The 16,840-nt window shown below is 38.4% G+C and overlaps 3 protein-coding genes across 7 annotated transcripts; 1 reads left to right on the plus strand and 2 right to left on the minus strand.

Moving 5' to 3' along the window:
* The first annotated feature begins 1,447 nt into the window (after positions 1–1,447).
* LOC137730988 (uncharacterized) lies at positions 1,448–3,399 on the plus strand. 3 transcript variants are annotated; one of them, XM_068470019.1, is made up of 6 exons: positions 1,448–1,564; positions 1,661–1,837; positions 1,914–2,081; positions 2,180–2,383; positions 2,470–2,567; positions 2,665–3,399. In XM_068470019.1, the coding sequence occupies exons 1-6, from the start codon at positions 1,495–1,497 to the stop codon at positions 3,241–3,243; spliced, it is 1,296 nt and encodes a 431-aa protein (XP_068326120.1). In that variant the 5' UTR covers positions 1,448–1,494; the 3' UTR covers positions 3,244–3,399. The 3 variants fall into 3 exon arrangements, with proteins under 3 accessions (XP_068326120.1, XP_068326121.1, XP_068326122.1); XM_068470020.1 differs by having other exon boundaries at positions 1,920–2,081; XM_068470021.1 differs by having other exon boundaries at positions 2,661–3,200.
* A 424-nt stretch (positions 3,400–3,823) lies between these two features.
* On the minus strand, positions 3,824–7,339 carry LOC137731357 (uncharacterized). Of its 2 annotated transcripts, XM_068470458.1 has the most exons (8): positions 7,050–7,339; positions 6,730–6,810; positions 6,443–6,619; positions 5,726–5,896; positions 5,218–5,430; positions 5,052–5,140; positions 4,237–4,712; positions 3,824–4,162 (listed from the first exon to the last, which is right to left on the minus strand). In XM_068470458.1, exons 1-8 carry the CDS (start codon positions 7,132–7,134, stop codon positions 4,138–4,140), a joined length of 1,317 nt encoding a protein of 438 aa, XP_068326559.1. In that variant the 5' UTR covers positions 7,135–7,339; the 3' UTR covers positions 3,824–4,137. The 2 variants fall into 2 exon arrangements, with proteins under 2 accessions (XP_068326559.1, XP_068326558.1); XM_068470457.1 differs by having other exon boundaries at positions 3,824–4,712.
* Positions 7,340–9,178: 1,839 nt separating this feature from the next.
* Positions 9,179–14,026, minus strand: LOC137731137 (probable alpha,alpha-trehalose-phosphate synthase [UDP-forming] 9). Of its 2 annotated transcripts, none has more exons than XM_068470229.1 (5): positions 13,909–14,026; positions 13,503–13,576; positions 10,335–12,404; positions 9,966–10,239; positions 9,179–9,863 (listed from the first exon to the last, which is right to left on the minus strand). In XM_068470229.1, exons 3-5 carry the CDS (start codon positions 12,317–12,319, stop codon positions 9,540–9,542), a joined length of 2,583 nt encoding a protein of 860 aa, XP_068326330.1. In that variant the 5' UTR covers positions 12,320–12,404; positions 13,503–13,576; positions 13,909–14,026; the 3' UTR covers positions 9,179–9,539. The 2 variants fall into 2 exon arrangements, with proteins under 2 accessions (XP_068326330.1, XP_068326331.1); XM_068470230.1 differs by lacking the exon at positions 13,909–14,026 and adding an exon at positions 13,660–13,870.
* Between the last annotated feature and the right edge of the window lie 2,814 nt (positions 14,027–16,840).

A 16,840-nucleotide genomic window follows, 5' to 3' on the forward strand; every position in this document is an offset into this window, starting at 1 on the left:
GCAAGATACAGTAATGCACCAACATGTAGACACTGGACTGGCGTGGAAGACATCTTCTGTTATCTTAAAGGTACTACGGATTTGGGCTTGTTCTATCCCTCTGGATCCTCGAGTGATGTCACACCCCCTGCTTCTCAGGTCGATTCTCGCCTTGTTAGTTATGCCGACGCAGGATACTTGTCTAATCTGCACAAAGAGCGTTTTCAAACTGGCTCTTTACCGTTAGAGGCATCACAATCTTTTAGAGGTCAACTAAATAAACCTTAGTTACCATTTCGTCTAACCATGCTGAAATTCTCACCTTACATGAAGCAATTCGGGAATGCTTTTGGTTGAGAACAGTTGTGGGCCATATTCGAAGCTCCTACGACCTTTATCCCGCTGTTAATGTCCCGACGACGATTTTTGAAGGAACGCAGCATGCATCGAATAGCTTAAGAAGGGTTACATCAAAAGAGACAACACCAAGCATATTACGCCGAAGTTATTCTTTTCACATCAACAATAAGAGCATCAAAAGATTGAAGTCATGCAAATTCGTTCACAAGACAATATGGCCGACCTCTTCACCAAATCACTGCCGAAGATGACGTTTCAGAAGCTTGTTCATAGAATTGGTATGCGTAAACTTTATGAGTTGTAACTTTGCTATTTCTCTTTAGAATTGTGTCAAACTCAGTGGGAGTATCCTGAAGATACTTGCTTGATCTTAATGTACTTTTTTCCCTTACGATTATGAGCATTTTTTCCACTGGGTTTTTGCTACCTAACTAGGTTTTAACAAGGCACCCACCTTGGGCTGGTCATATCCGGGATGACGTCTGTAAACGTTTCTTTTAACTTTGCATTTCTCACGCATTTTTCCTTAGACTATGGATTTTGTCCCTTATCGGGTTTTTAGTGAGACTTACTACTTATGCAAGTTCCTACCTTATTGAGAATAAGCGTTGTTCCTTAGAATCAATGCCTACGAGTCGACTTCCTCACCTTCCGCATGATGCTAAATCTACCTTGAGTATTTACACACTCAAGTGGAGTGTTGTCAACATTCTTAGTTTAAGTGTGATTGTGTAAATCCTAGATTAGATTTGATTATAGTTATCTTTTCTTATTACAACTTGTATTACTTGAGGAAGAAGAAATATCTTCTCCCCTTTTACAATTATAAATAAAGACACAATATAGGAGGTATAATAACACACATTCCTTTACAATTGTACAAACACATCTCTCTCAATCTCTTTTCTCCTTGCCGCCGGCCATCCTAACCTTGTTAAATGAAATAGGCTATAACACACATTATAGTTCTCATTTTTCCAGTGGATTTGATTGGCGCGGTAACTATAGAACTTGGGGTGACGTGGCGCGAATCCGGGCCTAATCATCCGACGGTCTGGATGAGCAGTTGCCCTCTATATGTCCCATCCTACTTCACGGTGAAGTCTTCATTCACCTAGTTCGGCAAAGTTTCCGCTTCCACATCTGTCACGATCAATGGCGGTACACCGCCAGTCCTCCGCCATTGCTCTCTTCGTCTTCCTCCTTAGCCTCGCCTCACCTCAAGGTAAAACAATAATTTCTCAACTAAAAGCCTCGAAATTAAACGAACATATTTTTATTTGCGTTTCACTCCCTCAATTTCCATGTGTTTCCGTTTCAGTCTCCGCCGACGTGGTGCTTGAAGACGGGTACACCGTCACAACGGTGATCGACGGCCACAAACTCGGCGTCAACCCGCACTCGGTGCTTGCTCGCCCTGGATCGTCCGATCTTCTCGTCCTTGACTCTTCCGGTAGTGCCGTCTACACCGTACCATTTCCCACGCCCGGATCCCAAGGTAAGTTCGAAACGGTAAAAGTCAACCTATCGGCTTCCAATTTCCATGTGTTTACGTTTAACGACGAGTCGTAAAGTTTCAGAGAGTGTGATTAAACGGTTATCCGGCAACGGCGACGGATATTCGGATGGGGAGTCGGGTTCGGCCCGGTTCAAGAAGCCCCGGAGCTTCGCTGTGAGTCCGAAAGGAATCGTCTTTGTCGCCGATAAGGGCAATAGCGTCATTCGAAAGATAAGCGCTTCAGGTGACCTGAGAATCTCTCTTTCTTCTAGGGTTTAACTAGCGTGGCATAATCGTAAATAGTCACTCAATTCTTTGTTTTTTGCTGCACTGCGTGTGTAGGTGTGAGCACGATTGCGGGAGGGTACTCGCTGAAGCCTGGGCGCGAGGACGGCCCTGCTCAAAACGCAACGTTTTCGCCGGATATTGAGCTGGCTTTTGCTGCTGATCAGTGCACGCTGCTCGTCTCTGATCGCGGGAATCAGTTGGTCCGGTTGATTAGTCTCAAGCGGGAGGATTGCTCTGGGACTTCTCCGTCAAGCCACAGTGAGTTTTTTCTCGCTGTTGCAGTAGTTCATTTGGGGATTTGCTTTTATTTTAACAATACAATCATTATGTTATGCAATTTGCAGAGCTTGGTGCAGTTTGGGTCTGGATTTTGGGTATCGGAATGTCGTGTGTTTTTGGAATTGTTGTTGGGATTGTGATTCGGCCTTATATTTTCCGCAATGTAAGTGTTTGATTGCTTGTTTATGGTGATTTGAATGTCAAGATCGTAACTTTTATCGCAATGTGTCTAATGTTGTTAACCGGAACTTGTTAGACAGGACAAGCGGCTCGGCTCCAGCGCGACGTGGAAGCGCTGCCGAATCTATCCGGGGAAGCAAGTAGCACAGACACTTTGCTTCGCCTGGAAGCGCTGCCTATTCATTCTGGGGAAGCAAGTAACGCAGACACTTTGCTTCGCCGTCAGAAGCGCAACTGCTAGCTCAGCCCCTGTTTTGTCGCTGTTGAGGCGGCTGTATCTGTTGGGCATGTCGCATCTTTCTCTTATGTTTAGGATTAACTACGTAGAGGAGTCCTGGGTTTCACCTAGGGAGTGTGTGTCTTTGCTTGATTCCGATGTTGATAACAGTAGTAGTATTTGTTTTGAGATAACAGAGTCGTCCTCCTCCAAGTATGTGGATCAGCTTAAGGAATTGGTGGGTTTCGATGGAAGCCTGGAGCTGCGTAGCATGAAGGAAGGAGACGGTAATGATGGGAGGAGTGGTGTGTTATCTGGCTCCCATGGAAGAATAGAGGGTATGATAGACAGTAATATTATGGGGTTTGTGGGGGGAGCGAAAGAAACTCTTCTGGTGGACGGGGCTTTGGGCGGTAATTCGGGTTTAGTTAAAAGGAGATGAAGTGAAAAAACTTGAAGAAAGACATGTTTCATGTATATTTAGCATACCTCCTGTTTAGAGGCTTGTGTATATTTTGAATCTGTTTTTGTCAGTTATAAATCTGGCTTATGGCATGTTAGTGATTATGTGCAACCAACCATTTAGGTTCTTTGCTTCTATTTTGAGAAACTCTGTTTGATCTCCATAAATTCTACGATGCTCTGGAGTATGGGATATTTTCGGTTTTTCTTGGTCCATTGAAAGCCGAGTGTTCTAATTAGAAACACGTTAAAAAATTTATTAAAATCCAAGTGTTTCATAAACATGAAAAGCACCTGGATCTGCGTCCTCTAAAAAAGCATTTCTACGACTTAAAAGCACTTTCAAGTTTTCTGGCAAACTAGTCGTAAACAAATTTGTTGTTTATCACATTTATGACATTTTCATAAATCACCTCAAACAAGCGCTTAGTAAAGCATAAAAGAATATCACATTTATCAACATAATCAGGTTTGCTAAAGCAATGTGCTACGCTTCTACACCCAAATTTGGATCTCCCTCCCACTCGAACAAAAAATATTAAAAAAGAACACGACATTCCTTGAATAAGAAAAGGAATTATATTAGAGGGCAAATATTCTTGAACAGGTCTTCAATATTTGACCAGAGTGAGAAACCTCACATTGCAAAAAAACTGAAAACCTTCCACATAAAACTTACAAGGAATATGGTACTGCCTATAACCTAAATTTGAAGGATTTATATTAAGAATATAACAAGGTCAAAACTATGCTTCTCTCTTATGTATATGATCAATAATAGCCATTGGTATAGCCGTTCGGATTGATTCGGAAGCGGAAACTCTGGTGATTGAACATGGGAGCTCCATAATCTATAGGCTTTATGACCACAGCTTCACCCTTCCCATCCTGCTCCTGAACTGCACCAAACACAACCTCAGTGGTATTCTCACTACTCTGCTCGTAGAAAGTATTTGGGGTTGATGATTGGTACCGATGATAGTGCTGTTGCGGTTGTTTTTGCTGCTGCTGCTGTTGTTGCTGAAGATTATCCCACCCATTATAGAAAACTTGACTTTGCCGCAACTGATGGATTGTTTCTGCATCCTTGGCCATGAATGGGTAGGTTTTGCGAGGGGTGGGAGTTCGGGTTTCAAATGAAGGTGGCTCATCCTCATCTGGTATCACATAGCTATCTTGCACAGGCCAGGAATTTGGGTGCTTCTGTTGCTGCTCCTGCTGCTGACTTTGGTATTGATAGTTCAGATGCTTTTTCCTGAAACCTGGAAATATTGCCCCCAGAATTTCCAGACCAGATGCCCCGGCATTGACCAAAAGCTTCCCAAGAGATCCTAAGAAGCCTTCTTCTTGCTTCTCCTGCTCATCTTCAGGAATCAAAGGTGGCCTGACTGATTTCAGAGGCTTGTGGTATGAACTTGGAGGAATGCTTGTCTTCATTGGTTCGTGATCCTTCAAAAATGCAATATAAAAGGTTTGAGAGAATGTTTCATGCTATCATATAAGATACTACAAATCTTGATCTTTGGTGTTAAATGGCCGAAACCATGCGTGGAACTTTATAAAGGTATATCAGACTATTGCCGTATTGAAGTTGCAATGTCAGGAAGGTAGTGCACAAAGAGTTTTCTCTCAAGTATCAATGCTACTTCACAATTTTAAATCCCTAGTCTGCATACATTTCCGGGATCCACTTTTCCTACGAGAATGACGGGCGCAAACCACAGAGCCAACATCTACCCCAGAAGTAGATGTCACTAAAGTAAATAGATACAAAAACTGAGTACTCACATTTTGGGAAGAGACAATTGTACCAACTCTACATTGTAGCAATGCTAACATATAACCAAAGAAGCCAGCCCCAACAAGCATTGCAATCCCTGCAATGATGGAAATCAATACCCATGTATTTCTACATATTTATTATTTACAACGTTCAAGAGGTAAAATAAATTACCAAGGGGGAAGCCACTTCCATATTGATAAGCACAGTCATCGAAATGTAGTTGGATCTCCCTGATTGCTCGATTTCCTCTGTCTATGACGAGCAAGGAGCAGCTGCTTCCAATGTAAACCACATCAAAGTCATCAGAAAACTTTGCATCTTCACTTGGTCCATCCACATGGCTTCCCCCACGGCCCGATTTCCCTCCTGCTATTGTTGTAACCCCTAACAGCGGAAATTTCAATGGCATCAAAATTAAACATCTTCCTCCTAACTTTATTGGAAAACAAATCTTATAATGTTGATGGTGGTGGGTACTAAAATAACAAACTATTGTAATGATTCTTGCGAGAACAAGCATATACGTGTATATTTATACATACAAATATAACTGGGATATACTACACTAGTATCTGTCAGAACGAAACAACGAAGAAAGAGGAAGCAAATCTGCTTTATAATGATATGCTGAACATAAATAAATAAACCAATTCTTAAAAAAATCTAATATAGAAATTACCGGCATTGCTTATCTTCCTGATTGCCATATTCATTGTGTCTGCAACATAAATGTTTCCACTGTCATCAACTGTAAGCCCCTTTGGGTGGTTCATTCTTGCCTCTCTGGTCCTCCCATCTACATGTCCCGGGTGTCCATCAGAGGAACCTGCAACCAGCTTTGGTCTGCTGTCTGCATTGTTCCGATGAAATAGAGTAAACATATTAGAGATATGCAAGCTCTAAACAGTTCAATGTATCAAAACAGGAATACAGGAGCCGATTTTCATAAGGAGAAGCTTGCCCTTCAAATGTTTAAATTTGATAAAGTTTGTAGCATGGAGTAGACTGAAGACATCAACACAATATAGCATGCTTCCAATAAAGATCAAGGCAATCTCCAGTTTAGGGAATACGATATCAATATAAAAGCAGGATGTTCTGTACTTTTTGGATCCAGAACACATTTTAGTTATATTGCACCCAGGAAGCAAAACCATGAATCAAAGTAAACAGCAAACATAATAAAAGAAAAATTGCATTCAAACAAAACGCAAATACTTGCCAATCAAGACCACTGGCTTCAAAGATCCACTCAAGTACACAAAATTCGTAAAATGTGAGTCCCTCAGTAACTCGGCCTGACAGCAGATTGTGCGAAAATACTTCATAGATTGCAAGTTCAATTAAAACAACAAAGCAATTTTTCAAGGCATTGCACAAGACAAAACCAACTTACACAGAGACAGAGAGGAAGAGATCCTATAGAGGTTGCTATTAGCAGAATCCAAAATCAGAAGCTCCCCACTTGGCAAAACCTCCACAGTGTAAGGCTCAATACCAAGCTTGCTTCCATCAAACACCGTCTCCACATTAAACCCACTCTCAAACTTCATCACTGGACGGCCCGAAACCGCTGCACATAGAAAAATTTCATAAATCCCCAACATTCCAGATTACAACACAATAAACCCCCAAAAACTAAAAAAACAACAATAAAGTGTGGGTAGCTTCAGAGATCTAGACCTGTTTTGGTAGTTGTTTTGAGTGACCACACCCGTTTCATGAAAGCAGACGCAGCATTTGAGAAAAACCCACCAACGATCTCTGAAAACATACAAACAAACAAAAAAAGAAGCCATTTTTTTAATAAAAACAAACCAAAATTCCATAACCAAAAGCAGATCGTACAGAAGCTGAGCAGAGTCACATATATACATATACACACACACTATTATTGGTACTGTAACAATCTAATTGTCCACTCGAGTATTTTCTTTCTAAATATAGAAAGTCTGGAGAGCACAATATATAAACAATTATACATAAATTCAGGAGTCGCTTACTAGCTGGGGCAGTAGGGGCAGCGGACGATACGCCGCCAAACAGAACCAAAACGATGAGAGTCACCGCCAAGCAACTCCGACCCATCACTCCTTTTCTTCCAGTGGAGCCCACAATACCAAAAAGCTGAAAAATTCAAGCTGCCAGCATTGTGAGAAACCTAAATCCTATCTGGGTTTTTGCAAAATGTGGGCGGTAAGAGGCGAGAGATGCTTTTTCCTCAGATGGTTTCTGGGTATGGAGCAAAACCCAGTGTGCTCCTCGCGAGTGCAAAAGTGACTCTGTGAAAAGAGACAAGGATGAAAAAGGAGAGAGGAAAAAGACAAAGGGGGAGAGAAAGAAAGAAGGAAAGAATTGAAAAAGCAGAGATGCAGTGACGGACACTGAATCCGGATCGCTCAATGCCTCAGTGGGGAGGGGGGAGGGGGGAGTGGGGACTAAAGAGTGAATGGTGAGAGTGAAAGAATCATGTTCTATGAAGGATGTGAGAGTGATTGTGTCATGAATTTATTATTGTACTATTTTTTTATTGAGATACTTTACTTTATTTTAATTTATTCGACCCTAAGATATGACATGTTACATTGTCTAGCTGGAAAGATTTTATCGTGATAACTCATATACAACGGAAGTGTCGAAAAATATTTTAAACATATCACGTGCCATTACTTTCTCATATGGTATGCCTATTTAACTGAAGAATTATAAAGAGAGATAGAGGGTGATGGTGCGGGGGCAAGAGAGGAGAGAGAATGTGAATTATTTCAGCTATTGTACCTTTATTTATAATAATTCGGAATAAAGAATCTTGTCTTTTAAGTAATATATCTGAAACATGAAGCTATCTAAAAAAATGTTACAGAATTCCAATAAAATTTACACAATAATGTTTTTAACTAAATTAAGACTGTAAAATAAATACTTTTTTTTTTCTTTTCTCTTTTTCTTTTTATAAATACAACCAATCATGCAACATTTATTCGCCACCTAAATCCTCTCCACGTCCCTTTCTTACAAAATAATTTTTTATTAATCAGATCCGACATGTTATTATCGTTGTTTGTAGTTTACTTGTTATTATTAATGTTTGTTAAGCGTTGTGATTATAATTTAAACATTATTACTACAAAAAGATGTGTGACTGCAATTAATATTATTGACGGGCTGATGTCACCAACTCTTCTAAGGAAACATAGGCCCATTTTCGGGCCCAACAATGTTAGATTGGCAAAATGGAAATCTTCACCTACCCAGCCTTGTGCTTGTATCCAACAGTTCTACAACCATAGGGAGGTCGAGGACTAGGCAGCCCACCAAACGCAGGGTTAAAAATTAAAAAAAAAAACTAATGAAAATGATTTAAAAATTTTGAGTTTTAACGATAAAGATAAAATAAAGGGTAAGATGGATTGACTTTTTAGTGTAAAAATGTGGTTTTTCGTACAAATGAACAGTACCGGAAGCTTTTCATTAAAATTTATTTTTAAAAATTTGTAGTTTAAGTGGTTAATAACATTTATTTATGTATTCGAAGTTTAATGTTTCTATGAGAAAAGAAAAAATTGTGATGGACTGTTGACCAGACTTTGTGTTCGACTCCTAAAAAGTAAAAAGTGAAGGTTGGGTTGGATCATTCTTAAACGTTGGGTGGTACTGTTCATATCCCGTATTTTACTTTTCAAATACATTCCCCTTAATTTTTGTTTGTCGGGTCAAATAAATTAAAGAATATAAAACAATAGAAATTAACGAAAAGTGATTGAAAAATAAAAATGTGTGCGAAGATAGGACCGCCTAAAAGTTTCTTCGACCACCCAACTTTCCCACCATTAATTCTGAAGATTGGACTGGTGATTTTGGAAGGCAGCTACATTCATGATACAGGCTGGATTGTCCTCTTCCTGTCTTTAGAGTTTGTCGCTATTTGAGAACCTAACTTTTCAAATCCGTGTCACAAATATTATCCTCATATTTCACTTTCGACCGCGTCCAATGCGTATTCGATCATATACACGTATGGCACTTAGGTGGCTCCAATTAACCCGTTAAATCTCCCGTACATTCAATCGGGTCAACAAATTCATAAATTCTTGAGCGTATATTCAACCGTTTTTACAATGTACGTACACCATTTGAAAAGGGAGACATTTTGATGTAACTGAAACAGAATTTAACAATTAGGCATCGAGGATTGTATTATATCATTAGGATGGATCGAACCAGACATTACCTATTGCGACCGAAGCAATGTATCTGTACAAGTTAAAAGGTGCCCACGAATATTCAAAAACAGTAAAAATCCGGTTACTCTATTTTACCGGGCACCGATAAATACCATAGTATGTCACCATGTACAAAACAAGATTGGTAAAGTCCGTGATCCCGACATATACTCAAAAGTTACCGTCGTCGTATTCGTATCGAACCACTTCCGAGGTTAAAGAGAATCCCAAACTTCCTCCTGAACTTCCAGTATACAGTGACTGTTCAAATCAATAGACACTTTCGAAAGAGACCTGGATATGGGGGAGATGTTTCGGCTTCGGGGTCGAAGCAGTTGCAAGGCCTTGAAGTAACTTCACAACATCACTGACATCATCGAGATAGTACTTGGCCTTGCTTTGCTTTCTTCCGACAGTGCAGGCAAATATCTCGGGTGGTGAAGGCAAAGATGGACTAGAGACCGTGCTTAATATGCTCTCGAACATGTCCTCGTCGGATCTGTCATCCCCAATGCACATCACAAAATCGGGGGCCTTCCCATCGTTGGCCATTCTCGAAAGAATTTTTTCAGCAACCAATCCTTTGCTTACTCCCTGCATGTAACAAGGCATTGGTGAAACAAATTACACTGGGATTGTGTTTGCGTAAGTGTACATGTGCATGTGAGGAGAGAGACCGTGTGAAAACAGTTTTACCTGTGGCTTAACTTCAACTATATGCTGGCCCCTCTTAACAACTGCTGGTTCGTTCGAAAGAACATTTTCCAGATGATCCAACAATTCCTTGGCTTGACAGGATCCAAAGTCGGGGTCTGCATCTTGGTGATGCCATACCAAAGCGCTTTCTTTACTTTCTATGTTGGAGCCATCCGTTGCCTCTGTATACAATCTCATCACAGGCTCCACAATTTCTTTCCAATCAAGATCGGCACCAACAGGACTGGTCTCCCACTCGGAACTTCTATTCCACCTACACCAAAGAACAGAGCAAAATTACATAGTTCAGTTTGAAAACCTATCAAAGGGCTAGCTCAATATTCAGAATATAGCATACTACAAACATACCTTAAAAAGTACCCATGTTCAGCAGCAATTCCAAGCGTCTCACACGAGGCAAACCAATCACTCAGAGAAGTCCTTCCCCTCCCACTAACAATGAAAACTGTGTTCTTTGGATCCTTGCACAGGGAATTCATAAGAGCAAGGACTTCTGGGCTTGGAGACTTAATAATGGAAGCTTCAGGAATAATGGTACCATCATAGTCCAGAAATATGGCCCTTCTATTTGTTCTTTGGTATGCTGAAACAATATGGTCTATAGACAACTTTCTAAAGTTTGGAGAGAGGGAAACAACTCTAAACCTCAAGCCCAATCCAATGCCCCAACACCGTTTACTATAATGATCTCGGCATGCTCTATCCAAGTCCTGTGCAAAGCTTCGTGCCCAATAAGCCACATCATGAGAACTAACATAACGATAGTGTTTTTCATGACGTAACTGCTGCTCTGATTTAGACATGGTGATCGCCAAGTTCAATGCATCAGCCACGGCATCAGTGTCCCAAGGGTTAACCCTGATTGCTCCACTTAAAGAAGGTGAGCAGCCAATAAATTCAGACACAACAAGCATGCTTGTCTGAGGAGAATCTGCTGTCATGCCTAAAGCTGTATTCACGGGTGGAGTTCCCTGCCGGCAAACAATATATTTGTAAGGAACTAAGTTCATTCCATCCCTCACAGCATTCACTATACAACATTCTGCTACAGCATAATACGCTGTCTTCTCGTATTGAGGAACATGTCGATCAATCAGAACCACTGGTTCATAATTAGGTGAACCATAAACCTCATTTATCCTTCTGGCAGTTAAGTATGTCTCACTCTTTGCTTCCTGTACATCTTTCCCCGATCCCCTTGCGGGATTTATAATTTGAACCAGAACTATGTTGCCCTGCAATTCTGGATTCTGCTGCAAGAGTTGTTCCAAAGCTATGAACTTTAAGCTGATTCCTTTAAATATATCCATGTCATCAATACCAAGAATCAAATTTTTCCCCTTATACTGCTCTTGAATCTCTTTAATTTTGGAAGTTGTATCGGGAAGATTCAACACAGATTCAAGCCGACCCATATGAACACCTACAGGCAGAATTTTAATGTACACTGTGCGGCCAAAATAATCAAGCCCAATATGTCCTCGCTTTGATTCATAGTCCAGCCCCAGCATTCTACTGCAGCATGAGAGGAAGTGACGTGCATAATCAAATGTATGAAACCCAATGAGATCGCAGTTTAGCAAACCCCTCAAAATTTCATCACGGACCGGCAAAGTTCGATAAATTTCGGATGAGGGAAATGGGCTGTGAAGGAAGAATCCTAGCTTTACTCGATAGTACCGCTTCCTCAAAAACGTTGGGAGAACCATCAAGTGATAGTCATGAACCCAGATACAATCGTCCTCGGGATTAATAACTTCCATCACCTTGTCTGCAAATATTTTGTTTGCAGATACATAGGCCCGCCACAGTGAGCGATCAAATCGGTCGCCGTGGTCTGGACACATGGGCAGCATGTAATGAAAAAGAGGCCATAATTGCTGCTTGCAGAACCCTAAATAAAACTTCTTCTGGAGATCACTGGGCAAGAACGTTGGTACACAATTGAACTCCTCCAGCAGTTTCTGTGCGACTTCTTCTTGTTCACTGGTATCAATTTCAGCCTTGAGAGACCCCACATAAACAACCTCATTTTCAGATGAAAACCCATCCTTCAAATGTAACAAAATTGAATCCTCATCCAAACTGAAACACCATTTCTTCGTTTGTGGATCCCTTTTAGCATGTAATGGTAACATATTTGCCACAACAATTTTCCTCTCACGACAGGCAGATGAACTGGCATCTGAATCGTCACCATTGCTATTACTATCCACATCAGATATAATACCAGGAACAGTCATCACCCTTGGAAGAGCCCTTGGAGTACAAGGAATATCCAAAAGGCCTCCAGATGCCAAATCAAAAAGGTTTGCGCAGGATCTTGACGCCATGACTGCTACAATTCCTTCTTACTTGAATCATACAGATTAACACAGCACAAGATGAGATTTTCAACTGTCAGAGTAGTCTACAAACCTACACACAGCAAAAAAATATGAAAGAGTGATCATATCATTGAATTGCTGCCACCGAATAAATCCATTTCCACGCCTACGACAAATAAAGCATTAAAAATACCCATTCCAGTTTTCATTGCTGGTCAACAGAATCAAAGTAATGACGATCCACTGAGCATGCTTTGGCTCACTAATTCTCACATTTTATGTTCGACAGAAGCAAGACAAAAAATTTATTCACTAGAAAACATACTGAATATGAAAGCAGATTAATTTAACAAGCCTGGTCAACTTACTTCCATGTTAGAATACCTTTCTCATCCAATGAAAATTGAATCCCATGTTTGCATACACCATTTTCGATTCTATATCTTAGAATTAAAAAGTACGGACACAAAAGGTAGAACGTAACTAGTAACCATACATCCATTGCACAAACGCCTTTAGTAGATAAATAAGCGAAAGAAAATTGCAACATCTGGCACATTAGCATCCGGGTAGTGTAAAAAAGATATTACGCCGCGAAGATAATTTTCTTCTAATCAACCAACGACAGTTATACGTGCATACGGAAAAGTATAATTATACGTTTGTAGAATGCTGTTGTACCATTGGACATTGACAACTGTCCTATCCCGAATTCATTCTCCACGTACTATTTGAATCCGATCCCTAAATTTGACCAACGTTAAACAACACACACTAGCATACAAGAACTAATTTCTTTCTTTGTTCCTTTTCCGGATGGCAGCAACATCCAACCAAGTCAAAATATTCTATATTACAAAAGTAACCCAAAAGAAGATCAATGATCAATCATAGTTCACAAATCACTACAAATTCAACAGATAAAATCCCGGCCCATCGAATTCGGCGACATTGTCTCCGGCACAGTAAATTACCTTTATTCTAAATTCCTAAAATTAGTTTTCAGACAAAAAAAAAGCAGCAATGTTTCAAATTCTTATCTTTTTTGCTTTCGAAATGAAAAAATAATAATTTATAAACCAAAAAATAGCACAAACAGTACGTTCTGAAAGCTATACGCTACGATTAAAAGTAAACGGAGATCACAGTGATAAAAAAAAATTATTAAAAAAAAAGGCGTGAGCAATACCTGAATCAAATTAAATTTACATGTGAAATTAAGAGTCCCGTACGAAGCTTCAATCAACAACTTCCTTCCAAAACCTGTAAAAATCATTCAAAATAATACAAAATTTCAATAAACCAAACGGCCGGAAGAAAAATCATTTCGGTTTAAACCTTTGTACCGTCTGTTTGGTTCCCCAGAAAATAAAACAGTTCGGGAAAATAAAAAGCTCGCGAGCAACGGGACAAGGCCGCGAGTAGTGGTGCGAAGACGAGTGAAGAGCGTGAATTCAGGAAACTGAGATCAAGACTCGTAATTGTCATGGTTTTCTCACACAAATTCACGGGAACCAAACAGACCGCAAGGAAAATTCAAGGAGCCGACTCGTAACGAGTGAACAGCGGATCAGACAGGGAAGACGAAAGCTTACCTCTCCGGTGAGGTCCGGCGATCGGAGTCAGTTGGATATCGGAGAACGGCGAAATGGTTATAAGCGTTGGGAGTTGGGAGTTGGGAGTTGAGAGAGAGAGAGGCTGGGTTGGGTGTTACAAGCAGTAAAGAATGAGAGAACGATCGGAATGTTAAAATATAACCAAAGTAAGAAAGTTTTAGAGAGAGAAAGAGAGAGGATAAGGGTCCAGTGAGCTTTTTTTTTCTTTGTCTTTTTTTTCTTTTTTTTACCGCGGTTAGATTATTTTATTTTGGATAGCGTTCAGAATTCCAAATCTTAAAATTACTATAATGCCCTTGGAACGTATTGTTACGGTTTTTTCAGTTTTGATTTTCTTTGGAGCTTTTAATAATTATTTTGTTTGTTTTAAAAATTGAAAATTAAATCTTATTTTTTTCAGGTTTGGAGCCGTTTAATAATTATTTTGTGTTTATTCTTAAAAATTCAAAAATTTTAAATTAATTTTTTAATAATTATTTTCAGTTTCTAATTTTTATTAATTGTTTTAGAAAAGGAAAATAAAACTTTTTATTTTAAGTTTGGCATTTAGTTTCTACTTTTTTATTTTCAGTCTTTTTTTAATTAAAATAAAATAGTTCCAAAACAATATTTTAGTTTAAATATAAAAATTAAAAACAAAATAGTTATCAAACGAGCCTTTTAATTTATTTTCCTAACTAGCATATAGGCACACACAAAGTGTGTGACAAAATTTTTTATTTTTGTTTTTGAAATAGAATGAGAGAGGAAGAGAGTGATAGAGAATGTGGGAGTAGGAATTTTTTTTTTTTTTTAATATTTTTAATTAGAGATATGCTATGATTACACGTAGGTGAGGCTTTGAAGAAAAAAAAAAGCAAAATTTAGTTGTCTGAAATTTCATTTCTGCCCCATATTTCTTATTCCTGTTCTGTTTTAATTAGAGAGTTAAACTGATAATTTTACAGAATTTTGGTTGACAACGAATGCTTTATTAATTAGTAGAGATAAGTTGCTAGATATTCAGTAAGATTTCTCGTAAATAAAGCAACTCTTATATTAAATAGAAAATACACGAAGTCGGTTGGCTAGACAAACAAATTTCACTTTACAAGAAGCGTTTTATGGATATGTTTATCTACACAAATTTTTTTTCCTAATGCGGTGCTCATCGGTCTTTATATTTTTTCCGGGACGTCTTCTTCTGTATAATAAGGTCACATGTTTTGATGTTGTGGATAAGGATAACACTTTTTCAATTTTTTATTTCATTTCAATAAATCACCGAACATTTAAAACCTCAACATCCACCGTACCTTAGTTTTGCTTTCGTTATGGGATCCCTGTCTTGTTGAATATGACAGTGGAGCCACTCAACTCAACCCTATCCTGTTGAACTAAATAAGGAAAATATATAATTACAAGATAATCCGAATATCATTCATAATAATTAATTTCTTATCTTGGCATAATTGGATTATTAGTCCGTAATGATCGGATAATTGGAAGATAACCCATATGATAAAAAAAAATTAGGATTTAAGTCATTGTGGTGAAGTGTATTAGGATTTATGCTAAAAAATTGAAATTTTCGTCAACTCTCTATTAATTATTACCACATGAGCCACACATATTAAGCTAGTTAGCATATGGGGCTACACGTGTGGCTAACTTTATCTTTTTAATCTCACATGTGAGCCTTCACTTAACGGAGAGTTGACGAAATTTTCAATTTTAGGCCTAAATCATAACAAATTTCACCAAAGAGGCTTAAATCCTAATTTTTTTTATCACAGGGGTTATCATCCAACTACCCTATCACTACAGGAACTAATAATCCTAGTAAGCCTTCTTATATTTTACACTAGCATATGGGCACACACAAAGTGTGAGAAAATTTTTTATTTTTGTTTTTGAAATAGATGGAGAGAGGAAGAGAGTGATAGAGAACGTGGGAGTGGAAAGTTTTTTATTTATAATTAGAGATATGTTAGGATTACACGTAGATGAGGCTTTGAAGAAAAAAAACAACAAAATTTGGTTGTGTAAAATTATATTTTTGCCCTATATTTATTTTCATGTTATGTTTTAATTCGAGGGTTAAATTAGTAATTTCATAGGGTTTTGGTTAACAATGAGTGTTTTATTAATTAGTAGAGATACTAGCATATGGGCGCACACAAAGTGTGTGTAAAAAAATTTTATTTTTATTTTTGAAATAGAAGGAGAGAGGAAAAGACTGATAAAGAATGTGGGAGCGGGGAGAGGCTTTATTTTTTATTTTTAGTTTTTTTAGTTTTTAATTAAAGATATGTTAGAATTACATGTAGGTGAGGTTTTGAAAAAAAAGAAGAAGAATTTTGGTTGTGTGAAATTACATTTCTGCCTATATTTCTTATTCATGTTCAGTTTTAATTAAAGAGTTAAACTGGTAATTTCATAGGATTTTGGTTGACAATGAGTGTTTTATTAATATTTAGTTTAGATGTTATCAGAGTTCAAATCTTCTATGGCCAAAACGCTATGTGATTCTTTGTGACCTATTTATTTGAGTGACACGTATCCTTCTAACTTAACTTATCATTAGTTTTTAATCTGTTTATTGAGAAGATAAGTTGAATACTTAACACTGTTAAGTGAAGTTTAATTGAACGATCAGGTATCAACAAATGAGATAAGTCACTGAGAGTCTTAGGTGCAGAAGATCATTTTGCACATTTTGTCAAATTCTGGGCCATGTTTAATTGTCAATAAATAAATGTTGGATAACTCTAATAAATATTTTACGACCAACTATTAAATATTTTATGACTAACCACACCTCATAAACTATTATTCAACTTAACTCGAAACTCAATTTAACAAGTCATATTTTGCTATAAGGTACTTGTAATTCAAGTGTTTAAGAGCATTACCTTTATACGTGAGATCT

This window comes from Pyrus communis, chromosome 4 (assembly GCF_963583255.1).
Source record: "Pyrus communis chromosome 4, drPyrComm1.1, whole genome shotgun sequence".
Taxonomy (NCBI): domain Eukaryota; kingdom Viridiplantae; phylum Streptophyta; class Magnoliopsida; order Rosales; family Rosaceae; genus Pyrus; species Pyrus communis.

What these genes read in the sequence shown, in the direction of transcription:
- LOC137731357 (XM_068470457.1), bottom strand. Translation starts at nt 7,134, where the DNA reads ATGGGTCGGAGTTGCTTGGCGGTGACTCTCATCGTTTTGGTTCTGTTT. An exon ending in CAGGAAGATAAGCAATGCCG is followed by an intron (nt 5,431 to 5,725) that starts GTAATTTCTATA and finishes TTCCGCTGTTAG; the next exon opens with GGGTTACAACAATAGCAGGA. An exon ending in CAATTGTCTCTTCCCAAAAT is followed by an intron (nt 4,713 to 5,051) that starts GTGAGTACTCAG and finishes GCATTTTTGAAG; the next exon opens with GATCACGAACCAATGAAGAC.
- LOC137731137 (XM_068470229.1), bottom strand. Translation starts at nt 12,319, where the DNA reads ATGGCGTCAAGATCCTGCGCAAACCTTTTTGATTTGGCATCTGGAGGC. An exon ending in GAACATGGGTACTTTTTAAG is followed by an intron (nt 10,240 to 10,334) that starts GTATGTTTGTAG and finishes TCTTTGGTGTAG; the next exon opens with GTGGAATAGAAGTTCCGAGT. An exon ending in TAGTTGAAGTTAAGCCACAG is followed by an intron (nt 9,864 to 9,965) that starts GTAAAACTGTTT and finishes TGTTACATGCAG; the next exon opens with GGAGTAAGCAAAGGATTGGT.
- LOC137730988 (XM_068470019.1), top strand. Translation starts at nt 1,495, where the DNA reads ATGGCGGTACACCGCCAGTCCTCCGCCATTGCTCTCTTCGTCTTCCTC. An exon ending in TCGAAAGATAAGCGCTTCAG is followed by an intron (nt 2,082 to 2,179) that starts GTGACCTGAGAA and finishes CTGCGTGTGTAG; the next exon opens with GTGTGAGCACGATTGCGGGA. An exon ending in GGCCTTATATTTTCCGCAAT is followed by an intron (nt 2,568 to 2,664) that starts GTAAGTGTTTGA and finishes CTTGTTAGACAG; the next exon opens with GACAAGCGGCTCGGCTCCAG.